The 27,930-nt window shown below is 36.8% G+C and overlaps 1 protein-coding gene across 4 annotated transcripts; it reads left to right on the top strand.

The window, feature by feature from the left end:
* The first annotated feature begins 1,075 nt into the window (after window positions 1-1,075).
* cbfb (core-binding factor subunit beta) lies at window positions 1,076-27,401 on the top strand. Of its 4 annotated transcripts, none has more exons than XM_077516435.1 (7): window positions 1,078-1,492; window positions 1,901-1,987; window positions 7,602-7,718; window positions 20,955-21,071; window positions 21,241-21,336; window positions 22,797-22,858; window positions 25,915-27,401. In XM_077516435.1, exons 1-6 carry the CDS (start codon window positions 1,415-1,417, stop codon window positions 22,824-22,826), a joined length of 525 nt encoding a protein of 174 aa, XP_077372561.1. In that variant the 5' UTR covers window positions 1,078-1,414; the 3' UTR covers window positions 22,827-22,858; window positions 25,915-27,401. The 4 variants fall into 4 exon arrangements, with proteins under 4 accessions (XP_077372560.1, XP_077372559.1, XP_077372561.1 ...); XM_077516436.1 differs by having other exon boundaries at window positions 25,910-27,401; XM_077516434.1 differs by lacking the exon at window positions 22,797-22,858 and having other exon boundaries at window positions 1,076-1,492.
* Window positions 27,402-27,930: the final 529 nt, after the last annotated feature.

The following is a 27,930-nucleotide window of genomic DNA, read 5'->3' as shown; positions in this document are numbered from 1 at the left end:
TTTTTAGCACAAGAAATAAAGGCATTAATGCTAATAGCATGTTGACACCAAGCACATTACAGTAATTCAACAAAAAGTGTGTTTTAAAATAAATAAGTAAAATTAAAAAGAAAAATAATTTAGGTAACAGGACTGTGACTTACTTTTGGTCTTCCATAAATAAACAAATAAATAAATAAATAAATAAATAAATGATGGAGGGGCTTAACTTGGGCTATCCAGTTCAGAACAGTCAACGTACTTCCTCCTACTTCAAAAAGAAAATGAAAAATAGCAGTACAATCACTGAATCGTCATAGCAACACCATGTTCTAATGACGTTATGAACACCTGCATATGAAACATAGATTTTGTGCTGTTGACCTATTGCAAGGTTTAATTTAGAATCCCTGTTTTGATAGTTAAACAAGCAGTTGAAAAAAGTTCCCAATCTCGAAAAACTGTTCTACTCTGCTTTCGTTCGCCTCTCACATATGGATCCCATAAAGTTTGCGGTTTGGGACCGCACGCATGCGCGGTGATCCGCCGAGCAGCGTGTGTAGTTGTATTATTGTTGTGAATGGGGGTGGTGGGGATGGGGATGTGGGGGCGGCTGGTATTTTGGGTGTTCAGTCACAAGAGCAAGAGCGACTCCGCGGAGCCAGGAAGCAGACTGCGTTGGGTGCCTTCACGGTCATGCGGAATTCGGAAAACCCACAAAAGATGGTCTCTTCTTTCGGTGATTTCCTATTTTCGTAATGATTACGTTTATATTTGTGTTTTTTTGCGTTTTGATGAACATCATCACACACTAGTCCTACCACAATAATAAACAAAACCATGCGAGCATGTGTTACAATCATACCCTTATGCTGGCATTGATTCGTAGGTGTCACGTGGTCTGTGGCACATTCATTATGAAATAGGTGGCTTCCGTGGCTTCTTATCATATCATCTATCGATAATGGAAGAATGGTGGCTTTAATGTGTGAAGTTTGGCCAGGCCCACGGAGGGAGGAGCGTTTTGAAAGTTGCAGGTAGAGAGAGAGAGAGAGAGAGAGAGAGAGAGAGAGAGAGAGAGAGAGAGAGAGAGAGAGAGAGAGAGAGAGAGAGAGAGAGAGAGACGCCGTCAATTTGATCTTCATCTTTTTTTCCCCCCTGTCTACGTGGGTCAGTTAATAAGGCGCACTCGGAGACAAACAGAAGAGCGCGATAGGTTAGCAAAAAAAACATTAGTCACGCGCGTGGACAGCAGCATACACATTTCTCCACACGAGGAAGAGGCAAGCCGACTCACACACGGAAGGGAAGTGAGTTGAAAGACTCGAAGACACAAAACAAAACAAAACAAAAAAGTTTGACTCCGTGGGCTGTTTGTAATTGATGGTAAGGGCAGGGAAGCTGGGATTAAAGTGAGGAATCCACAGTGGGAAAGATGCCGCGGGTAGTACCGGACCAAAGGAGCAAGTTTGAGAATGAGGAGTTTTTCCGCAAGTTGAGCAGGGAGTGTGAGGTGAGCACTTATACACACACAGCTGGCTGAGTATTTTCATTTAGTCGGATGTTGTAACAAAAACAGTTAATTACTGCTTGAAGTTGAGGGGAAAAAAACATAATTATCATATCTGCGATTTAACCCTATTGAAAAAAGTGTCTATATACACGTTCTAATAACCAATAAGTGCAACTATATTTATTTTAACCTCACATGAACAGTTATGAAAGCTGCTCCAAACATATTTGCCTGCATCTTTGTTCTTTTGGAACCAGAGCGCGGTATAGTTTAAATCAAAAGTGGCTTTTCTTGGAAAAAAAAAAAAGAAAAAAAAAAGAAAGAATGTTCGTGTTGACTTGACTTCCTGCGTATTAAATGTGTTCGTCGTCGCCGGGCTTCTCAAGATTTCCATATGTTTCCTTTCAGATTAAATACACCGGCTTCAGGGACAGACCCCATGAGGAGAGACAAGCCCGCTTCCAGAACGCGTGCAGAGATGGACGGTCAGAAATAGTAAGTAGTAGCACGAAACTAAACAGTCTAACATGCTTTGTGTTTTTTCTTTGTCATTTTTTTGAATGCATTGGTAAATAAAAAAGTAAACAAACAAACAAATAAATAAATACATACAAAAATAAAACTATTCTGAGAATAAATGCTGACTGTTGCACCAGGAAGTAGACAAGCTGTCCATCATGTCATCAGGTCTGACTGAGTGATAGGCTATACTTCCTGCAACAATCATGAGTGCACACTCACACCCAGACATCAACACGTGATCACCCAGACAGATTACGGTTGCATCACACCGTCTGGGCTACCATTTTTATTTTAATAGTCCTCATTATAAGTACCTTGTCATGTCTCAAACAAGAAAGTGCACACAACAGGGAAAAGGAACAGTGGTTTGATATATAAAACAATATAGTCTTGCAGAGCTCCAAATGGATTTTGCTGATCAGGAATTATTTCTGTTTCTCCCATTTGAATTTATTTTGTAGCAGTTTTGTAGGTGATGAGATGATTCGTACATTTGACGTTTTCTTGATGTAAAAGGGAACAATCTGCAAAAATGGGCATCATCTTTCGCAAATGCAAACCAAGTATCCCAAATGTTCATACTCAGATATGAGTCTGTTCAATATCAATATATAATCTATATGTCCCTTTTTGCTCATTCAAAATTGTAAACAGCAGGAATCAAAATATATTTTCAAACATGCATGACCATATGAAATTCAATTAAAATGACAGCAATGTATGTATATAAATAACAAGAATATAAAAAAAAAAAAAAATGCACATTTGCAGAGACACTTCCGAGTAATGTGCATAGTTTTAATATTGTTTATATAGGGGATGTGGAGGCGGGCAGTATTTGGGGTGTTTTTGTTTTGACTCGACAGAGTCAGGAAGTAGACAAGTGGGTGCCTGAAGAATTTGGAATTGTCAAAGTGACACAAACATGTTCTCTTCTTCCATTAGTTTATGGCAAGCTAGTAACGATTTAAATTACATAATCAAATGTGGTTGGTTGGTGATGATTTTGAGATATGGAGTCTGGTCTGATAAATTACTACTAGTAATATTTTACCAACATAAGTTTGGGGACAAATGTGCCACCCACTACAGACCACTGTGACCGCAGAACAGACTTCTGCATGAAGAAAGTAAATATTTGTCAGCCAATATCAATCTGTTGAAAATTACGTGATCCTTCCTGATTTCTGATCATGTTATCAATTCAGCACAACCGTAACGTACACCTTTGCCATGCTTCTCTATACCACCAGTTTTAGCTACGTCGTAAAAAAAACAAACAAAAAAAACAACAACAACACTTATGTCGGTTTTTTATTTTTATTTTTTATTTTTTTTATGTTTTTGGGATGTCTGAATTCATTTCATCGTGCATATCGTCGCTGCCATGTGAAAAACACATATGTCCATTTTAAAAAATTTGTTTTCATGTTTTGGCAATGTCTGCAGTCATTTCATCCCAAATAACGTAAAGATACAAAAATGAAAAAAAAATAGAACATATAAAAATGAACATAATTGTGTCAATTTTTTTTCATCATTTTTTCATCTTTACGTTTTTGCGATGAAATGAATGCAGACATTCCAAAAACATTTTTTTTTAAAAGAAAGAAAACAAAATGGACATCAGTGTTTTTTCACATAGCAGCAACAATATACGTACACGATGCAATGAATGCAGTCATCCCAAAAACATCAAAAATAAATAAATAATAAAAAAAATGGACATAAGTGTTTTTCACATAGCAGCAATGATATGTTGAGATTTCTGCATTCATTTAAAAACATTTAAAAACTAAAAACATAAAGCTAAAAAATGAAGAAAAAAAAACAAACATAAATGAAGATGAATGCAAACATCCCAAAAACATAAAAATAAAAATAAAAAAATATAAAAAATGGACATAATTGTTTTTCACATAGCAGCAACAATATACATACACCATGAAATGAAAGCAGACATCCCAAAAACATAAAAACATTAAAATAAAAAAAAACATTTTTAAAAAAAGGGAAAAAAAATGGACATATGTGATTTTCACATAGCAGCGACGATATGCATGTCTTCTTCTACGGTTTGCATCTTCTTTGCTTGCTTGTTGGAAGAAGCTGAAAAAGAACTGTCACTCCCAGAAGCTCTAATTAAAGCAGCAAATATATTTTAACATTTGAAATGGTAACTCAAATAGTTTGAAACTGTACCACTATCAATCAGTAAATCATAAACCATTTCATCCTTAAGTGAAATCATGTGGTTCATCTTATGAAAACAAACTGGGCTGATTGATTTTAGCTCTGTCTGCAAACAACGCTTCTTTCTGAAAATATAAAAAGTTGCCTTTAATACGTTTCTAACTTTATAACATGCTCATACTGTATAGTCATTGTGTTATGCCTCCAAACTTATTGAGTCAAATCTATTCAAGCTGCGTCCAATTATGTCCTCCAAAAATATTGTGAAATTTGGCAAAAGACACTATGTCATTCCGTCTGTATTTTTACATGTCACCATCTCAGCAGGGAGTAAGGGAGCCCGTCTAGTTTTACCGTCTTTCCTCGTCCGCCGATGCGTCGGACTGTCTGTCCTCGTTGTATTTATAAGCTCCTCCATCTCTCGGAGAGTTGACGACTACAGTTTTAACAGGCGGACGGCAGCCGTGACATCATGTCGCTGATTTACTGTATCTGTATCGAAAGACCTCCTGCTATTTTCACAGTCAGTGTGAACAACTAGCAGACACAAAGACACCTCAAGCTTCTTTTTATAGTCTAACCGACAGGAAACACATCAACAATGTGATGATCAACTAATACTTTATAAATATGTATAAACTTTATAAAGTATCATTTATAACAGTCTGCGAAAGTTATGGACTTGGATGAACTGGTCCATGGCTGAAAAAAGGTTGAGGACTACTGATATACGGTATATTGTGACATCATACCAATTTCATTACTATCCTCCTGTGAACAAGACAATAGCAGTTGAGACATCGAAAACCTTTGCAAAACCATGATCACCCCATCTAATACAGAGTTTGCATAGCACCAGTCTGTAGTGCAATTAAAGCTTTTGAAGAACACTAATTGGCCATTTGTTTAGGTACACTTGCACAAAATAATCCAATGTTAATTTTAACAATAAATTTTAATGTATTTTTTAAATTAAGGTTTTTAGTCATCTGATTGTATTAGTTGTAATCCAATTTTAGTCAACAAAAATAAGGAGAAATTTTAGTCGACTAAATTCACAATTTAGACAATGTTTTCCTTCAGCATAGGCTACATTTAAACTTTTATACATAAAATTATAACACACCTATTTGTAACTTTAACACCCAAGACACATTTAAGTGAAACCGGTTGAACTGACAATAATAAAACTTAGTTTTCACCTAAATTAAAAAAAAAAGAAAAGAAAAAAAAAGTGCGTAATTGCCCGAGATTAATCTTACAGTTGCACAATGAATGTAAACATTTTTGAACATTAAGTAGTGAACAATTTCTGAGTGGTTCTTTTCGCCACCCACGTTTAATTTTTTTCTTCTGAATTATCATCACTGTGTTGTTTTAGTTATTGACGAAATTGTCAGTCAATTTAGTTATCGTCATCGTCTCAACGAATGGCTTCTATTTTAGTTTTTGTTTCATTTTCGTCTGGGGAAAAAAAAAACAGTTTTGTGACGAAATTTTGTCATTGACAAAATTATCACTCACCCAATCCAATACTGACATTGTCAGAGGCAAATCATTGTTTGCAGTTGTTAGAATTATACTGTCTTACTAAAAAAAAAAAAAAAAGTAATAATAAGTATATTGCATCACATTGTCAGAGTTTAAAAACAATGCAATATATGCAGTATATGTAAGGAAAAGAAAATGATATGGATGCATCGTGTCTAACACTGTAATCTGCTATTACATTTGACTACAAATCCTACAGATCATACAGCTTGAATATGATGAGAAGTTTTAAAATGTTGACGGTCGTGATCGATGGGACAATAATTCAAAGTAAGTTTTAACCTCAGCTAGCTCATTATGACAACTATTGACTTTCATGCTGTGCTGGTTTCTGGTCTTGCCATCTCAGTTCCGTTTCCCTTCCCCTTTCTGTTGAACTTCTCTTTCTTCCTCCTTCCTGCCATTGCACGTTCCCTCCATTTTTCTTTCTCATCTTTCACTGTGTTCCTCCTTCGACCCACCCTCCTTCTTTGTCTCTTTCCCTCCCTCTCTTTCCTCTCCTTCCCTCCTTTTCTCTGGAGCAGTAGTAGGCAGCAAATTACTGTCAGATGGTTGTAATCCAATACGTCAAATAGGGCAGAAATTCGGACTTGGGTGTTCTTAGAGTCTCTAAATACATGTGTGCGTGTGTGCTGGCGCGTGAGAGGCACAGAGACACACAATCGTTGCATCCTTGAATTTATTTTGAATGTTTGTCATGACTTATATTCTTTACTCTTGCGTTCAGACTTTCTCTCCCCCTCCTCTCAAATATGACGCAGTACATAATTCATGCGCATCCAGCTAAGATCCATCCTAAATGCCCTTAGTATTGATCTGTCTCAGACACACACACACACAGACAACAGACACGCACACACAGATGCATAAAAATGGAAATTTCTTCCTTAATGTTCTGCCTGTACAAATCGTTGCTCTCCGAGAGCGCAGTGCATTCAATCGATTTTTCATCTCATTTGTTTTTCAGCGTGTGTAAGAAAAGCACAAGTGTTGTTCGTCCAAAGCTATTTTACAGGGGTCAAATACTTAGAAAATGGCTTTAATTCATTTTAATATCAGCAAAAGGGAAAATAATCACTTTAGTGAGCTCTACCTTAAAAGCTTGGACAATTTGCTTTAAGGAATATGATGTTAGAACTCAATAATCTTTTTTTACTTGAAGAAAAAAATAGTCTGCACTCATTACCTGCTGCTCTTTAGAGTTGTATTTAACTCATTCACTTCTAGCCATTTTCACAGAAGCAATCCCGTTCGCTCCTGGCTGTTTGACTGGATTTTGACTGATTTTGCAAGGCCCACAGAATATTGTGTTCTATTGCTATAAAAACATGGAACCTATCAAAAGAAAGATTAAAGTCTCTTCTTTCATCAGGAAAAAAAGTATATTTCTGTTTTTGTTTTTCAGCAATTAGCATTAGAAGAGAGCTAAGTTTCATCAGTTTTCACAAATCTATTTAAAATTCAAAGTAATTTAGCTTTTTTTCTAGATGACCCTGGTTGATCTCCTTTGCTCTGCTGTCACCTGCTGGCCGTTTGTGTAATAACTACCATTTCTGCAACCGTTCTTTGCCGTTGAGAGGCTGCATCAAAGCCTTCTGTATGCTCTAGCATAAAAAGAAACAAAAAAAAACGTATAAATACGTCTTTGGGGCACTTACAACATTAAAAAAAAACATATTTACACGTTATTGGGAGCAAATGAGTTAATTATCAAATTAACAATCATTTCGCATTTGCCTACCAATCCTTACATAACGTGTCTTTTTCTTGGCAGACTTTATAAAACTCTTAGTATTGTCATAATGTTGTGAGTGTCTAATCCTTTCATTCTCCCCGTCGACAGGCCTTTGTAGCAACAGGCACCAACCTCTCCCTCCAGTTCTTTCCAGCCAACCTGCATGGAGATCAGAGGCAGGTTCCTACCAGGGAGTATGTTGACTTTGAGAGAGAGACAGGAAAGGTAGGGCTCATACACAAACAAACATAAGCACACTCTCGCATTTGTTTGTCATAAACACGGAAAGACTAGTGTGAACTGAATGCCAAAATGTAACATTATCGAGTATGTTTTATAAAAATGCCCATTTTACCAATCATCATAAAAATCATTACTCCGTCTAAGAAATTTTTAATAAATAATTGTCTTGGAGAGTGAGCGTTTGTTTCTGCAGCATGTTTAATCGGCAATATAGAGCATGCGCAAATATTTGTTGATATAATTTTATCCCACCCTGCACACTTTAAAACAGTTTGGGGAAAATAGCACCTAATTATACCAAAATGTGAATGTAAGTGCTATGAAAATCTCCTCTTTTCAAATTCTCATTTTTTTTGCAGTTTCCCCACTTGAACATTTGAGATCATCAAACAAATATAAATATCAGACAAAGATATCCCAAGTAAACATAAAATTTTTTTATTTAATTAACAAAATAAGAAATTTCTTAAGGAAATAAACAATTCAATGCCATCTGTGTGGGAAAAGTACTTTAAATCGTGAATTAACTGTGACAAATTTTTTTTTTTTTTTTTTTTTTTAAGCTGCCGAGTTCATTTACACTGCCAAGCCTGATTGCCTCCAGACCTACTTCAATTAAGAAACTGTCTGGCAAAATTAAAATTAAGCTAAAATAAATAGATAGATAGATAGATAGATAGATAAATACATTTGAGCAGCTTCTTCAAAATGCTACAATTAAAAAAAAAAAAAAAAAAAGAGAAATAAAGTAAGTGACATCTATCAGACTGGAAAGGGTTACAGCTGCTGAGGGAGGCCCAACTAGTTTTTAGGTTTGAGCGGGCAAGTATTTTTTTTTCACACCATATAGTCGGTATGAATATTTATTCTTTTAATAAATAACATCTACATTTTAAAACAGAATGTTATGTTTACTTTGGTTGTCTTTGTCTGATTCATGATAATTAAACATTAAAGTGGTGAAATTATGCACAGAAAAAAAAAGATTTCAAGAAGAGGGCAAATACTTTTTCACAGTATTTTATTTGAACAAAATGGCATATTATGTCGATGAATTTGCGTGTGAGTGTCTGGTTGTGAGCTGTGGCTGACAAAAGCTTCTACAAGAGTGTGTTTTGAGGGTGTTTTAGTTATCCTGGCATCCAATAAGCCAGTGGTTCTCAACCCCAGTCCACAAGTACCCCTATCCAGCCTGTTTTCCATTTCTCCCCTAGCCAACACAGCTGAGGATCGCTAACTGAATGTCAGGATGAAAGCTGAATAACAGAATAAAATGTCATCGTTGTGCTGATCAATTGACAGCAATCCCAGAGGTGGAATCACCGCTGATTGGGTTCAATTGAAATCAGAGACAAAGTTGAAACAACCTAAAGAGGCCAGACAGCAGCAGTGCACGGAGCATTTCAACGCTGCTGCTGTGATTGTTAATTGTCTCCCTTGGCACCTCGCTGAAACTCGCAGATCGCGTGTGTGTTTGTGTGTGTGTGTGTGTGTGTGTGTCAGAAGGGCCCCTCCACGGACACTGGCCAGCTGAAATGCATGCTGGCTGGCAGCTCATTAAAAATGCAGTCTGTAGAATCGATGGACCTGCTTGCCCCAGAGCTGACGGACTAATCTCAATTATTTAACACTCGTGCACTGATGGTTCGCAACTGAGCGTTGTGTTGATGAGTGTTGCCGTGTGTAATTGGGTGTGTGAGAGAGAATGCGAGAGGGAACTGTATTTTGGGGCGATGCGTGTGTGTGTTTTAGGAAGATGATAGCGCAGCTTCTTTGTTACCTCCATAGTGCTCACAGATCTATGAAATTTTAATGAGGCCAGGAAAATCAACATAAAGCAGTTGCACAGTTGTTTTGCAAAAGCAAAGTCAAGTACACGTACACATTATCTGACCACCATAATAAACATGATATAAAGTTCTGATATTTTGTTGAAGATTTTAAGACGTGTAAAGATTAGAGATGTTCGATACTAGGGCTGGGAATCTTTGACTGTCTCACGATTCGATTCGATTACGATTTTTGGGTCTACGATTCGATTCAGAATTGATTTTCAATTCTCGATTGAAATGATTTTCGATTCAAAATTATTTGATTGACAAATGATTTCTGCTTCAATTTACAGATATGCACAACATTGTCATGATCTACTCCAGTCTGCTTTGCAAGACAAATGACAAATAGAGACATTAAAGTTTTTTTTTTTTTTTTTTTTTTGTTGTTTTTTTTTTGTTTAAACATTTATTCATTTTGTATTGTTCGTGCCCTTTTCCACAAAAGCAGCATGTGGGCTACAACTGCCTTTTCCCTTTCTTCTTCATTTCTAATTTAAATAAAAACGATTTTTGCATATTAATATCGATTTGGTTCGATTAATAAATGAGAATCTCGATTCTTTTATGAATCGATTTTTTTGGCACACCCCTATCTGTAATATTAAATAAAGTATCTTTTTTAAGAGGTGGTCAGCTTCAGCTTCAAAAATCTTTTTTTTTTTTGGTAGTTCTAAGATCACATATGATATTTTTGAAATATGAGTTTGTGGCTGTTTGTTTTTCAGCTATAGGCCAAGGAATCAAAGAGTTGCTTACAATTTGGGCAGAAACAGCCATTTTCAAGTTTTGGGTTTAGTATAGTAAATAAATTACTATATCTCAAGAATATACTTGTATCTTCATAAAAATATAGGGATGGAAGTAAAATGTAAATAAACATTGCATTGCATTATTTATTGTTTTATTTCTCTCTGTAAAATTCTTATAAAAGTTTAGAATAAAATCCACAGTGGTTGCCAGCCTCTCCAGAGCTCCACCCCCTCTCCTGCTTTAATTTCCAAATACTGACCATGCCAAACCAAGGCAGCATCCACGTTATTGGGTAGTGTGTGTCCGTGTGCATGCATGCGTTTGTGGGTGTGCGTGTGCATGCGCGTCTGAGACAGTAACGCAGAATCATCCCATCCTTTAAGACAGCTGGGGACATTAATTTTAGCATTAGCAGCGAACAAGCTAGCAAGTGTTGGCTACTCTGTAGACCTGAATTGTAATACATAATTACGCATCCAAGCGATTGGATTATTACATTGCTTACGATCTCGTGTTTGTCATGGCAGCATGGTTGAATTTTGTAGTGGTTGGCAGGCTCACCTCACAGTTTTGAGATCCATTTTCAAATATCCATTGGAATATCTCTAGTCTGTGCAAGTTCTCCAGGAAAACCAGCATTCTCCCAAATTCCAAACGCATGCATGTTATGGAAATTGGAGACTCTAAATTGTCCATAGGTGTGAATGTGAGTTTGAATTTGTCTATATGTGACTGGCTGGGTGCACCATGCTTCTTGTCTGAAGTCCGTTAAGATCGTCCCCAGTTTTTCTGGATAAAGTTTCATCCACTTAAAGGGATACTTTACTTATTTAGCCATTTTTGGCAGTCAAACATTAATATTTTGCGTATAATAAATTTGATATCTTCATTATTTTTTATGTACAATTAGTACCTTTAAAAACCATTTTGCAACTTGCTGTCGACTGAAAATGACATCACAAGGGTAACCAATCACAGCTCAGCTTGTGAATGTCACATGACCAAACCTAGAAAACAGGTGAGCTGTGATTGGTTACCCTTGTGATGTCATTTTCAGTCGACAGCAAGTTGCAAAATGTGTTTTTAAAGGTACTAATTGTACGTGAAAAATAATGAAAGTATCAAATTAATTATAGACAAAATATTAACTTTTTATTGCTATAATGGGCTAAATAAGTGAAGTATCCTTTTAATGCCACGTCAAAGATAGGTAAGGGTTTAATATGAACTGCCTACTATTGTTTGATTGTTGAACACTTTTGTTGTAGATTATAACTATTTATAAACAATTGGAGGAGGCACACAACCCTATGGTTTCCACGGCCATTTAACTTTTTATAAATCTCCTTTGACTTTAAATACAAAGTGATGACATGCGCAGTTCTCACATGTTATGTTTTTGAAATAGGGTTGAAACAAGAACGACGGTTTTCCTGTGATGGGTTTGAACTGTGTGATAGGGACGTCGAACAGAGTTCAGTTATGTCTGGAGGAAATAATAAGTTTTGGATCATCCTTTTCAGTAGGCCCACTTTTCAATGCTACAATCATTTATAGGTTATTAGTTCCTGGATATATGACCTTTAAATAGTACTACTGGTGAATTGTGACATATCAGTCTTATATATTTTGCCATAGATTCATTTTCTATACTGCTTACGCTAATTGGAGCTGACTTTCAGTGAGAGGCAGAGTCTAGACACCAGCCAATCACAATAAATGTCGCTATTGAAAGTTGGCTAGCTGTCAAAAGAAAAAATATTCAGGCCTTATATGGTAAATAACACTTGATATGAAAGGTTTGATTTATAGGTCCCTGCTTTATGTAAACAGAAAGGAAAATGCTTGATATTTGATTTTATTTTGACATGAATTCAGATTATTAAAATAGTTTTCTTATTCGTCACCCATACCTAGAAGCACGTGTTTTTTGTTTTTTCATGCTATTAAATCTCTCTGACACAATGACTCGCAAACACAGTGAGTTGACATTGACATGTACGCGACAGGAGAAGGCGTTGCTGCTTAAAATGAATCACTAAATGAAAGGCCTTGGTGTCAGATAAGAAGTGTTTTTGAACAGAAGCTGTGCCAAGGGCTCTTCATCAGTCAGTGACATCATCAAAGTCTCCCCACTAATTGCTTCCTTCTGTTCCTGCTGCTCTCAAAGGCTCCCAGTTAGCAAAGGCTAACGTACCACAAAACACATGCATATACTCACATGCCACCCAGGTTTCATATTTCCTGCTTTAGGCCTCAAATCAATGGCCACGCCCATTCCCACAATGCACTGCACCACACTCAGACCACATCCTCTGTTTACTGTACATCCTCGCTACAAGCGGAGCTCAAGAAAAATGATCTGTGTTATCAGAGCGATTCACAAACAACTGACAGTGACACAAGATTCGATGCAGGGAGAGGTCAGGCTGGTGTGACATCCAGCATGTGTGTGTCAGCTGCATTCCTCTGTTGTATGTCCTTCTCTTCCAGCAACTGTGGGAGGAGTGAAGTATGTGAGACTGTTTACCTGGATTGTCAATGCAGTCAAACCAGCATTAGTATCATTTGGTCGGTATGTCTCTAATTTGGGGGGAAAATTGGAGCACAAGAAAATAATATCGTCACAACATACTCATATTTACCATTAGGATTTTTTTTTATTTTTTTTTGAGAGCTCAGAATTGTTCTTACCGATTCAACATATAATCATCATTGCTCTCTCTCTTTTAATTAATATGTGTTTGCGTGCATGTGAATTCATGTGAATTTGTGCTCATTAATTCATTTGAAACGTAATAAAAATCCCTTACCCTTCACCTTAACCAAATACTTCAGACTCTCGCCATAGTCGTGAAGTTCAGAAGGTCAGGGGACCAGAAGAAAGGTCAAAGGAAAGAAAGATGAATCAAACTCAATTAACTCTAATGTGAAACAGATAAATTTAGGCTAAAATCAGGTGCTGGTGCGGTTCACAACTTTATTGCAAAGGCAACATTTCACAAGGCGTGCGTACACACATCACGCTGTTTGGCATATTCATCAATTTTGTTTGGTTAAAATGTTTTTATGATCATTAAAAGCCAAAATTTAAATCCCAATTAAAGTTTGATTAATTACCCAGCCGTACACTATAACGTATACAATAGAAGGGGAAATCTGCAAAATTAGTATTCACAGGAAATGTAACATTTATTTACATAGGCTGAGATCGTTAAATAGATTCAAATGAAATCAGGTCAGCTTGTGTTTTAGAGTCCAAATTTTGTACTGTAGGCTAATTCCTTAAACTTGTATGTGACAGCAGCACAGTGACTCGTATTGTTGCCTGTACACACTTATTAATGATAAGCATTTATGTAAAGTTAGTTCTCATATTAATGATTTCTCGCAATAATTAGGATGGTGACCCTTGGTCTAATACCTGCTGCTTGTTTCTAAAATTTCCCATACCAACATAACTAACTACCTTCCAAGCACTGCATTATCAGGCACAGTATAGCAATACAAACCAAACTGATATATATATATATATATATATATATATATATATATATATATATATATATATATATATATAATATTATTATTATTATTTATTTTTTTATTTATTTTTATTTTTATTTTTTTTATTTATTTTTTTGCAGAAACAACACAATAACTGTTGGCACTGGAAGTGAAATGAATTAGATTAGAATGGTTATACCATCTTAGTCAGGTCTCTTCACATACAAACTTCAGTGAATGACTTATCTAAACAAGATTTGCCGTCTGTATGCATTTGCATGACATTTGCATGCCTGTGAAAGCCGTAGGAACAAGCAGCAGTTGGTTCAGACAAAGAGGAACTCAAATGTCTCCAGGCCCACAATGGAAAAACAAACTGCTGGTGACCCATGATAACATTATTATGCAATGAAAAGCATATGCATACAAATGTCAGTGTGAAGTTTGACAGAAGGGTTCAAAGATGGTATACTGGTATAGGGCTGGACTGGCAGCAAAAAAAAACAAAAAAAAATGGCCCTGGCATTTTGATTTCAGCTCACCGGCCCGGCCAGTCTTGCCTAACAAGTAGTTCTGCCACTTATGTTTGTTGATGATGTTTGAGTTTGCGATCTATATTCGAAATGGAGTCTTCTAAATTGTGGACCAGTCACTTGTGGTACATATTGGAAAATAATCATGAAAAAGCACTGCATCGGCCCCAAAAGAGGTCGACCCACCGGGCATCTGCCCTGTATGCCAGATGGCCAGTCCAGCCCTGTATAGTGTTTAATGTCTTACTGTATACCTGGTGCCTTACATTTATACAAAAAATAAAAAATAAAACATTTATTCAGTAATCAGTTATGCTTATTATCTCTAATGAAAACACACATTTTCAGCCTGAGTAGGTGCCTCGTTTGTCCTGGCCAGTGTGTGCGTGTTCATGTGTGTATTAATCTATGTATCTACAGTATGAGTATTCTATTTCAGGCCGATGAGTGCCTGTGTGGCACCCAAAAGACCAGTAATGTTTGCTCTGTGGTTTGGAACGAGGTTTGCCACTAACAGGCTTTCTCTCCACCTGCTGCTGTCACCCCTGGCACACACGCCAACACTAATGAACACACACAAAGTATAACCCAACACCCCTCATTTCGTCTCTTCCCCGAGAAATTGATTGTTCTACGTCAGACCAGGGGACAAAAAGTCCATGCAATACTGATCATAAAATGACAATTTCAACTAACTCAAGTGAACTTTCACAATCTTAACTTTAACTTAAAAGCTACAGTTTATATAGAGAACGGCCCCAAGCGTCAGTTCCTCATGACCAGTGATTTATCCCCCAAACATGGGAAATGACGCGACAGTGTTGGTGTCATGTTCATATAGCTGGCTGTGAAAAGATAGTGTGTGTGTGTCTTTGTGTGTGAATCAGGGATGAGTAATGAGACAAATGCGTGGGTCATTTTCTTTATTGTGCTCGCAGGGGTGGTGTCAAGTGGGAAAAGAGAGAAAGAAAGGGGGAAAAGAAGAGCTTGAGCTACATGTGACTCACATTGATCAATTGAAACAAGACGTTGATTTACACTGATGCAACTCAACTTCAAGTGTAAGTCAAGGACACGGGACGGAATACCAACAAAGAACAAACAAATCTACAAGATTGTGTAATGAAAGTGTGTCCATGTGTTGGGGGTACATACTGTCACTACTCGAACAAAGATGCCTATTGTGTTATCCCAGCTCGTGGGTGCAGTTTCGTGTCTTATGGGCAGTTGTTAGATGCTGACTGGATGGTTGGCATGAGGCTGAATGAGAGATGTTATGCCAACTCTTCCCTCTACGTCTGTGTGACACGCTGTCCGCCAACACTCATTGTCATACACGGACTTATGTACACACACTTGGAAGTATTTGCTGTAACTTTAACAAAGAGAACAGTGACTGTGATTGGACTTTAAAGCTGCTATATGGAACTTTTTTTCCCAAAAAATATCTTTGCTGTTGACTTTTTATTTGACAATTTGTGACAGCAACATCTTCCGAGTAGTAGATTAACACCTTAGCTGTTCACAATGGGTACTCCTGCAAGCGTCTGGCCAATAGTTTTCAGACTGGATTCTGGTTCAAATTTCCCGCCGTCTGCGGATGTGACGTCATATGCGCATTGTGTATGTGAAGAAGGGTATGTGCAGACGGGCTCCGGGTGGAGGAGTGGAACCTCACTTGCCTTCGGTGCCGGTTGCCGTGGGTTCGCTTCCCCGCCCGGGAGACCATGTAAGTTTGTGTGAGTGAAAAGAAAAAAAAAAAAAGGGTATGTGCAATTTCATTTTTCATCAAGTGGCAGTAGTGATTCAAAATTGAGTACAGTATTCTATTTTCAGTAGCTTTAACTCAACTCAACTTTATTTATAAAGCGCTTTAAGAACAGGTGTTGCTGTATACAAAGTGCTGTACATAAACAAACATAAGTTTTGCGGTAAACAAGAACAAAGCAAACATTTTGAAGTGCAAATACGGGTTTGTTTTTGTTTTGTTTTTGTTTTTTTACAAGTACATATATTTTACATCAGTAAATAAATATGAAGTAGTGAATAAAGAGATAAATAAATACATAAATAAGTAGACTAAACATAAAACTCATACACACCACAAAACATCAAGAACAAGTCTCATCCCAATCTCGCCAAAATCCAAAGAATACAGATGTGTTTTAAGACGTATTTTAAAAGAGGATAACGATGGGGACTGCCTAATATTTAGTGGAAGGTCGTTCCAAAGGGAGGGACTGGCAACAGCAAACTTTACTTGAAAAATCTAGTAAAGTTTCCTCCTTGTAAAATTGACTTGAAATTTCTGAGCGCATCAACCGTTAGAAGACTTTTTCAAGTAAATATCACTCCCATTTTTAGAGTTTAGGCGATTCCTCTGGACGAGCAGGAGAGCTGGTCTTTCGCATGCACATTTTTCAAAAACTGACAAATGGATGTTTTTCTTCTACTTTTCAAGAAGATCCTTGAATACACCTTTAACACATTTTGGCTATGGGAGGGTTTTGTTGTTGTGGGAATGCTGAAAGCGTCCCACATATGTTATTCGGATTTTTATTCTGCTCGCTTTTTTGCCGAAAAACAACTCCCACATAATACTTCCGATTTACACCGCATTCCGGGGTATATATATATATAGTTTGATTCCACGTTACTTACAGTACTCACACAATTTGACGTTAAATATCAACTTTTCCCCATTCATTTTCAATGGGACTGACATTGAACTTTTTCCTAATTCCCACTTTCATACATACAACTGATCATCATTACCAGCTTTGTGATACTGCTCAGTTCTTTTTAATTCATATATTTTGAACTTCAATCAAAACTTTGTAATTTGCACATAATCTATCTTTCAATTTACCTCATAAGCATTCAGCTTAGTATTCAGCAATTGGCATTCAGCTTTCAGCATTCCCACGCAATTTCTCCAGAAATTGCACTTCGTCTAGTTGTTGTTGTTGTTGTTGTTGGTCATAATCATGCCTTTGTGGAAATTACTTGGTGTATTGGGCTGTGCAAAATTCAAAATTTCAGAATCCAATTCAATTTGATGGATTAATTTGAATTCAATGGAATTTGAATCCACCCCACAGGATGTTGAATTGCATTTTAATTGCAGGAAGTAGAATTTAATTCAATGCAATTCAGAGAAATTCTCTGTCATTACATATCAGTAATTATGAGACAGTGTATTTCACTAGTGTACTCTAAACAAAATGCCCAAAATGTTTAGGCAGCTATTTTAAAGACGGAGATAACGCAATGTATTCTGGGAAATGGAGTGTGGTTCAATCATTATATCAAACAACTTCAAAGTTTTTACAAAAAGAATGTATGGATAGTTGGATTAGGAGCATAAATCTAGTCTTGTTTGGCATACAAATGTACAGTATGTTAAATATTACATGCCATAGCTGTGATGTGAGCTTGTCGATACTTTATCAGCATCATCGCTGTGAAAGAACAATATTAAAGCTTCAAAATTATTTGTTTTAATTAGTTTAAAAAGAGAACATCATGTCTGTCAGTGCCACAGCGACCCTGACCTGCCATCATTTTGATGAACCAGTCTGGACAAGTCATGTTTTGTTCGCACTAATGCAGTATACATGCTCAATTTTCTGTTCTGAGTTGTGTGCGGTGTTTGTTAACATTGCTGCACATCAGAATAATCACGTTTGCTCCGGCACTTCAAATCTTTATCTTTATCTACGACACTTTTGTTATCTTCTGAGTATGTTGTGGCGTGACAAATTTGAATAGTTGATTGAAAATGTGTTCATGTGAATAAAACATTATTCATCTTAATTCCAATGATGAAACTTTATTAAATTGCAAACCCTGTAGTATGCTGGTAACAGCACATGACTTTTTGTACAGTACACTAATCTTCAACTGATCAAACCAATGCTTTCAGGCCTCACCAAATAACACAACTCGTCCATTTTAGGGGGAGGAGGAAGAATTTTTTGCCACATCTTTGCTGTATTCCCTTTCTTTTTTTTCCCTGTGTGTATATGTGTGTGTGTTAGCAAATGGATGTGGGGGTTGACATGGTTCTCAGAGGAAGTCTGTGGTTGGACTGTTTCTGCATATTTTCCCCTCATACACACAGCTCACGCACACACACACACATTTTCCTTGTCAAGCAAAATGAAGTTTTCTTTTTAAAGTACCATTCTGATCCAACGATGTGGAAGCCATCTCTCAATTCCTGCTCCTAATTTTTCTCCACTTTCCTTGTCTTATGCACAAACACGCACATCTAACTGGAATAAACATAAAAACCCGCAGCCTCTCGGGGTGCGGTCCCCCTGCATCCTCTGTGCAGTGTGAGTAGCTGTGGTAAAAGAGGGCCCTGTATGAGCTTCTCCAAAAATAGCTTGAGTGAAATACTGGTGCTTGGAGCTGCCCAATGTCTCAAAAAAAAAAAAAAAAAAAAAAAAAAAAAAAGGAAAAAAGCATGTATGCTATAGAAGAAGGGTTTATTTGTTGATTCATTCATAAACTATTATTTAATTCAATAACAATAAATACCACATAAAACAGACTGAAGTAATAAAAAAAAAGACAAAGTTTTTCATAACTCCACCATGTTCTATGTGTCACACGGTGTTATTTAGTGCTACTTGAAGGTCAAATCAGAATGTGGTGAATTAAAAAAATAAATAAATAAAAATTCATTGTGAATAAAAAAAATTGTTCAGCATATCTAAACTTTGGTGGCACGGACTCAAGATGTTGCCATTTACTCTTGATATAGACCACTGTTTTTCAACCCTGGTCCTCGGGGCCCATTATCCAGCCTGTTTTCCATGTCTTCTATTCTCGAATGCAGCTGATTCGAATGACAGCTAATCAGCAAGCTCTGGAGAAGCCTGATAACGATCCTCACCTGCAGTGGTCGTGTCAAGCTGAATCCCTCGAGGGCCGCAGCCCTACAGGTTTTTGAGGCCTCCCATTTTCAACACAGCTGATTCATATTTAAGCTCATCAGCAAGCTCTGCAGGAGCCTGATAATTATCCTAATCCTTGAATCAGGTGCGTTGGAGTAGAGAAGCCAAGAAAACGTGCCATGCTGTGGCCCTCGAGGACCGGATCGCGACACATGTGCTCACCTGTATTTGAATTGGGTAAAATTAAACAAATAAATACTTGAAATGAATAGAATAGAATACTTTATTGTCTGACACAAATGGTGACAGAAATTTTTCTTAAACACATTCTCATCCAGACACATTCCAAATTAAAAACACGGTAAAAATAAAAACTACACAGGATTAAAAGAAATAACAAATTCATGCTAGGAGATGCTATTTTCTATTTTAAGGTGTTCAGCAACTTCGATTGTGGGCCCTGAATCTATAATCTGTGAAAATGTGACTTTTTGAATTGAATTATGGAAATTATTCAACTTTTCGATGACTTTTTTTTTTTTTTTTTTTTTTTTTTTTTTTTTTTTTTTTTTTAAATGGTCTGCATGTACAGTACATCCTTCTTCTGATAATACGTGAGTGGGGTGATTTTCACATTGACTGTACTCACATACAGTATCTATCTACAAGATGGTTTCAAATGCTGGTTGAAATCAATATTCCCAGTATCCCTTACAAAAACAGCATTTAGGGCCCTATTTTCGTGCCCAGTGAATGTCCAGTGCAAAGCATCAAGTAAATGCGCATATGGGTGGAGTTTCCTTTCTAATTGTATTTTCCCAGACGTACACAGCTAGAAATCTACGTTTGCGTCGTCGTGGGCGTGAACACAGCCGACTTACTTACTTGCTGATCAATGGGAGCAGCTACTCTCATTCGCTTTAAAATCAGCACAGAGATAATAAAGATGATAATATTAATAATAATAATCATCATCATCATCATCATTAATAATAACACCCGCGACCCTTGTGAGGACTAAGCAGTTAAGAAGATGGATGGATGGATAATAATAATAATAATAATAATAATAATAATAGTAATAATAATAATAATAATGCAATGGTTCCGAAATTTTGATGCAACCGTTGTCATATCAAATAACTAAATTCGATGATATCCACCACACATGTGCAGAATCTGTCTTCCTGTACCTCGATCAAATTCACTAAAATCGCGTTCCAGCTGACCTGCGCCACAACTTAGACCTGCTTTCAGCAGACATAAAGTTTAGTCTACTTTCAGCCACCAAATTGTCAGACGCGCCGAGGGCAAGTAAAAGAAAATGCCCTCGGTTCACGGGAACGCCCAGCATGGCGCAGCACGGTCTGTCAAATTCCCAAACATGCTAAATGAGGCACGAAAATCAAGAAGCACTCGCGTGTGCACGGTCTACGAAAATACGAAAATAGAGCCCCATGTGTTACTAATATATGACTGGCTCATTCAGTCAGTCTTTTGCATTAGGAAAATGTCGACATTGTTATTTTTTTTTCTGTCTTTCTGAGCAGTCAGTCTGTTTCAAGCCATGATAAATAACCCATATCATGTTCGGTGCATCGCACACGTCCTAATATGTTGTTCTATTGATATTATAGTGAACGGTATTGGAGATCTTTTTTTTTTTTTTTTTGCTCCTTTATTCCTCAGGTCCATTTAAAGGCTCCAATGATCTTGAATGGAGTGTGCGTGATTTGGAGAGGTTGGATTGACCTGCAGAGGCTGGATGGGATGGGATTCCTGGAATATGATGATGAGAGGGCGCAGGTAAGACTAACACAGCACACAGTAAACTTTAACTCGACTCACATAACACATTATACCTTAATACTGTATCTCACTTGAGTTTTTATTAAGTAACTTGTTTGCAATTTGCCCCGTCTCTGGAGACTTTAAAGTTGTCTGACGCACTGCTTGTTTTTGTGCATGTGCATAGCATGAGGACGCTTTGGCTCAGGCGGCATTTGAGGAGGCTCGACGCAGAACCAGAGACTTTGAAGAGCGAGAGCGATCACACAGAGAGGACCTAGAGGTGAGAGAGAGAAAATTTAGAAATGCTTTGACAATGTAACTTGATTTGAAACAGTAACAGAACAAAACTTCAAACCAAAAAAAAAGACTTTTTTTTCACTGAATATGGCCTGTTTTTCTAATGCACCGCACTTTTGTCTGAAGCTAAATTGTGACCACTGATTGCATAGACACTTTTATTATATCCAGTCACTTTCAAATTAAAGCAAGATTAAAAGACAGCAAATATGAATGTGTCTCCCGTTTAATGTGAACATGCCGCGGCAGGCAAATTACAAGTGATTTTTGTTTGTTTTGTTTGTGGATCGGCTTTACAGGAGTAAATATTTGTTATTAATTATCATATACATGAAAAACTATTAGTAAAACAATTACCAAAAGTTATTTTCATAGTAATATATCTATTTTCTTTCCTTATGTATTTACTGTAATTGCAATTATTACGACAACAATGGGGATTTGTATTATTATTATTTTTTTATTTTTTATTTAATTCTCCTGTTTGCATGCTTGTGCTTTGGGACATTTTAGGGTTGTTTGAGGTGTGCTAGTATTTATTTTATTATTATTTATTTTTTTATTATAATTATTATTTTTATTTTTATTTTTTTATTATTTTATGGAATCATGGGTTTACTGCATGATCAGTTTGCCATAGAACTTTTCTTAATTAATAGCACGGTACGACTTGCCATTAGGAAAAGCAAGATTTCCAGGGATCCCCAAATGTCTCTTAAAAACATACTAAAAAACAGTTTATTCGTTTTAAATCATTTATTATCCATGCAATGGACTAGTCCCTGTTACTGCTCATGTGCAGACTTGATTCAGGAAGATGGTAGCGAAGCAGGTGTGAGGAAAATGATCAGGGTTGCAGTGAAGATGAGAAGGTGAGAGTAAAATTGAACTATTTTCATCAAGACTACAAAATGTTGTTTCAACCTTTTTCACTTTCAAATTAAACTTTTTGTCAGTACTGTGCAGGAACGTGAAGGGTCCTTTGACTGATTTTACCCTAAATGACTACATACATGCCTGCTTATTAGTTGATTGCCTTTGACTGATTGTGGTTTTTGTCACAAAACGTGTCACAAAAGCCTCAAAAGTGAAATAAAGGTTTACCACCATTGACCAGAAAGAACCTGCGATTGGTTGGCAACCAGTCCAGGGTGTCCCCCGCCTACTGCCCAGAGCCAGCTGAGATAGGCGCCAGCAGCCCCCGCGACCCTTGTGAGGAATAAGCGGTCAAGAAAATGGATGGATGGATGAAAGTACTTTGGGTTTCTGTTACTGTACGTTCTGTTAAATATCAATTATTCATCCTACCTGCAGTTGTAAGCATCCCAAACAATCATTTATTCAATGCAAACTCACTTTACTGGCAAGGCTTTGGTGAAATACACAGAAAGGTGACGTCCGACAATAGAACCCTGAATTATTTATTTTATTTTATTTTTTTAGGACCCTGTGGTTTCTAAAATCTGGGACTGATGACAGACAAACAGCCAGCAGAAAACAACAGGGTCTGTGTCCTTCATTTCTCACATTTATCACACTGTCATGCACTAAACCACCATGTGCGCGGGTGTGCATATGCTCTTCTCCATTACTTTCCTTCTCTGTTTTTGTTTATGTGGAATCTCTATTTGCATGCTTGGCAATATGTGCATGCATTTAAATTGATGTGATATATCTGACTACACCAACTTGCTGCCCCTAAAGGAGATATATCAGATTAAAATATGTATTAAGAACTCATCAAAACATAACCAATGAGGCTTCTCCTGTTCATATATAATCTAGAGAGGACAGAAAGAAATGCACTCAGTAGAAACAGATCAGATGAGGAAAGTACAAAGAGAGAAAGTCAGGCGTTTTTTTTTTTTTTTTTTTTGAAGGTCACTTTTCATCTCGCTGATCTCAAATTTCTTCCCTGAGGCACAGAGAAGAAGAAAACTTGTGTCTCTCACTGAATCAATAGAATTGCCATTGCCTACCCCTGAAAGACCCTGAAGAAGACATAGAGAGGCCTTAGATCTGGCAGAGAAATTGTTTTGATGCACATTTAGTCTGGGAAATTAGCGGGTGTGTCCCGTGTTAGGCTGCATTACTTTCCCGAAATTGACATAATGCTCTTGGATATATTTTTGGAACAGAATAATTGAGTTTTTTTCTTTCTTTTTTTTTTTTTTTTAATTAGTTGACTCATGTAACGTGTTTGTTTGTTGTTCGTCTACCAAAACTTTTTTATTTTTTTTATTTTTTTTTCCTGGAAGCACCAGTTTACTTTTGATATAATCAATTCAATACAAAGTTAGAAACATGTAAAAGTTTCTTAACTTAAACTTTATTTAAAGAGATAGTGTGTAGAATTTAATACCATCTAGTGGTGAACTAATAGAATGCAACAAACCTAAGTTTGAAGCATGTGAATTTTAAAGCACTCACACTCCGATGCTTCAGAGAAACAACACTTTGTAAGCCTCCCACCAATTACAACGTTCTCTAAGTCCTTTACCTTTGTGTATCCATAGCAGAAAGATGGCGGTAAACATGTCAGCATCCTGTAAGGTGTGGCTCGGTCTATGTAAGATCTAGTGATTACAAGACCAACAATTATATCAAAAATGCACATTAATGTGATTTTTTTTTTTTTCTTGGTCATATTGAAATTAATAATTCTGTTGTGGTGTTTTTTGTTTTTTTTTTAATAAATGAACATTGGGGAAAAAAATCTAAAAAAAAAAAAAATAATCCACACACTGTCCCTTTTAGTTCAAATAAATCAATCGATAAATATGGCACTAGTTTATCGTGACCCTAACAGGACACGAAAACAGAATATAAATTGATGGATAGATGTTCTCCATCAATTTGAGAAGAATCTTACTGGCTTACAATTCCCTAAATGTTTACAGAGCAGACAGCTAATACATATTTTAAAGATTCAGTTCAGTGTTTTTTTTATTATTATTATTATTCTTGAATTATTTAGTTTAAAAAAGAAAAAAAAACTTCTCACTAAAACAGAACTTAATTTAATCATCCAAACGCAGAGTTTTGCCACTTAGTCTAGGTCAAAAGGTATCTGTAAAAATGATGGATGGCTGCAATAAATTGGTAAATGCACATACACACAGCAGAAAGAGAATTTGGGGGTAAATGATAATCTGGGCCAGAAAGCATTAATATATCATTAGTATTGATCGACATCAGCCCCCCTCTTCATCTCACGTTCATATTGCTCAAGTGGATAAATGCACAAACTTGCAGACACAGCAAAGCTGCTACACGCACACACACACTTCTCTCGTATTGAGCTGTGGTTAAGCGGCCAACACTGGCCTAGCTGGCTTCAATTTGCGTGTGGATCAATAGAGAAAGCTCTCCTGCCCATATGATTAGAGTGCTCCCTCCTGCAAAGAAAACCCCCCGCACAGTGAAACGGCAAAAACAGTGATTTTTTTATTTTTTTTCTTCTCACAAAAACTAGTCAGTCATCGACAAAGCCATTATTTTGTATGCAATGCGGCCCAGCTTTATCCACAAATGGCAAATTTAGATTCAGACAATTAACTTGTACTGCATTAATTGAAAAAAATAAAAATCAACAGACTGATTTGTTTAAGATGAGACAGACGGACTGAAATGGACTCGACTTGCCTCTATTTCTGACAAATGCTTTTCTTCACTGCTAGTCGAGCCAGTCAGTCTGGTGGGGGGTAAAATTATATCATGACATACTGCACTAGCTTGCGCGTTTGACTGTGTGATATTTTGCTGTTATAATGGCGAGTCACAAATGGCATTCCAGTTGAACTAGTGACCCCATTTGCAATCTCTGCCTGGATTGCACTCTGCTACCTGCTTCACCCCTTTTGCTCAGTTTCTCACCTTTCTGCCCCCTCCCTCTCCAATTCTCTCAGCTATCACAAGTGTAAACACATAACCACAAGTATTTTTACAGCAGGAGCAGGCTGTGCCCACACTCGTTGTCACAAAATACTTCGAAAGTTATGTCAATCACGTGTGTGTGTGCTTATCAGTGCCAGATATCCTGCTAAGTGTCAGCAACCTTGTCAACGGCACAGAACTCCCTTTAAAAAGCTCTTTTGTGACCTCTAGTGGAACTTTGTTGAACTGCTTCATTTTTTTAACCAGTTGTACAAAACTAATAATTTCTCTAATTGTTGTAATTGTTTCTATCAGTAGGATAGGTTTCAAGGCTTAGCCGTGTTGACCAACGCACCAATTTAGTGTCTCTGTTAAACACTTTGGTAGAAATGTGGAGTTAGAATTCATTGACTATGTGTAAAAGATATAGCACCACATATGCACGCATAAGGAATCTCTCAGTTTGTGTGCTATAGAGTATTTTGATTTTTTTTTTTTTAATCTTGTACTAAATGTATCTCCTCTCTCTACCTCCTTTCTCGCTATCCTTCACCTTCACATCCTCCTTTCTGTCCTAATCTGTCAAATCATCACACGCACATCATCATCACACTCATTTCCTCTATTTCCTGTCATCCTTCTATCTCTCTACTCCCCCCGCGCCATCCCTCTCTCCCCAGTCCAGACGACAGCAGGACCCCAGCCGTGGCTTCAACATGGCCAGCGCTGATGCAGAACACAAGATGTGCAGATGAAGATGACAAGTAGAGGAAAAACGAAGAGGACGAGACTCAGGCTGATATTCTTTCACTTTCAATGCAATTATCCAAAAAGAAATGTTGAATTTTTCGGTTATTTTTCAATATTTTTTAAATGAGACGGTTATTTTATTTAGGCATTTGAATGTAGGAAACCAATTGAACTAAGTGAACCAATTGTAGATAAAAGGAATGCTAAAAACATCTCATGTTTGATCACATTTAAATGTGACGAATGTCAGAGTAAACACGAGTTGAAGATCAAGTCGTGCAAAATCTTGCCTCTGCTTATTAAAAAAACGAAAATATATTTTTTGATCGAGAATAAATGTGTGAGAAAATGACAGAAGGATCATCAAGTAGAAAACTAATCAGCAGCGATGATCCCTTGACTTCAACGAGGGGGGGGGAAAAACAAAACTGCTGTTTTCTGAGACCAAAGTTTACCTTACTGGAAAAAAGGGAGGTTAATGGGAGGGAGTGATGCCAAAAGAGAAGTTTTGTTTTCGTATTGGTAGTTTTAATTGTTTCTCAAAAGAACACGATGACGACATAACCATCCCAAAATGTTAACTTAGGGGTAATGTAGCATCAGCTAATTAAATAAATTGGGGGGGTATTCCCAAAATGTCATCCAGATGTGTTTGCACTATGTGATACAATCAGTCAAGTTCACATGGATTTTGTTTGCATGGAACTAAACAGAGGGCTACCTATTTTGTTGGCTGTTTTATGGACATTCTATTTATCTTAACAGCACCGTCGTTACAAGGTTCAGATGAGGAATAATTGGGTGAATCAAAATCACAAGTAATCGGCACACCAAAATACTTTACAAATTCTAATTACTTTTTTATACTTTAAATATATGGCCAGTCCCCCAGTTATTCCTCATTAAGGATTGTAAAATTGTGAATGCAGTAAAAGAAAATTTCCTGTTACGGCACGAGCGTAGTGAAATAATTACCATGTTGTTTTTGTGTGTGTGAAAGTCATGATGTTTACTTTTTATAATCCCACTCCTTTTCATATATTACATTTTGTTCATCTTTTATCTTTGTTAGTGACAACAACAGTAGTTAGTGTTTTATTTCGGTCAGGTTGGAATTTGGAATTTACAAAATACCAAAAACTTTTGTTCTTTATTTTATTTTTTTCTGCATTTGGTTGTTTCATCTGTTTTATTGTGTGCTGAATGTGGACCCAAAGTTCTGTTAGTAGGTCAAATCAATGTTTTTAAATATTCAAACGAGTTCTTTTTGTGCATTTATATTAAACCGAAATCAGTCTGTTTTGTCCAGCAATCCTGCTTCATTGTAAAGAACAATCCATGGGTCTTATTCAAAGATATGTTTGTACACTTCTCTCTTTGTAAAGAAATTACAATTAAATGAAAAGTTGACCACACAACCAATCAACATGTCATATCTGTCGACTGTACCTGCAGCAAAACTGTGACAAGGTTTTAACTTTCTGGACCTGGATTTTCCACCTCTGACAGTAATAAGTTAGATTTGTTTACGTTGTGATTGTACTCTACTCCACAAAGGATGTCCTTTGTTACCAATTCTGTTCATAGCATTTATTTTAATATTTTCAGATTTCTTCACTGCAGCCGGGTCACTGAACAGCGAGCGCGTCCTCTTTTTGCAGAGGATGATGTGGTTCTCTTGACTTTATCAAGAAATGCTTATTTTGAGACTGAAGAGGCAGAACCTCCAAGCATTATCCTCAGGCTGAAAAGGGTAGACTGCCAGTTCAAGAATGATATCCTACACAACTACCCCCACAGATATGTATATTTAAGAGTATTTTTGTTTGTTTTGTTTGTTTGTTTGTTTTACATTTAATTTAAGTAGGCTACATGAGTTGAAACCGTAAAGTGCCAACAGTCCTTAGAATTTCACGTGTGCTTTTTTATTTAACACTTTTTTTTTTTAACA

This window comes from Festucalex cinctus, chromosome 3, assembly GCF_051991245.1.
Source record: "Festucalex cinctus isolate MCC-2025b chromosome 3, RoL_Fcin_1.0, whole genome shotgun sequence".
NCBI lineage: Eukaryota > Metazoa > Chordata > Actinopteri > Syngnathiformes > Syngnathidae > Festucalex > Festucalex cinctus.
This window is presented reverse-complemented; position numbering and strand designations above follow the sequence as displayed.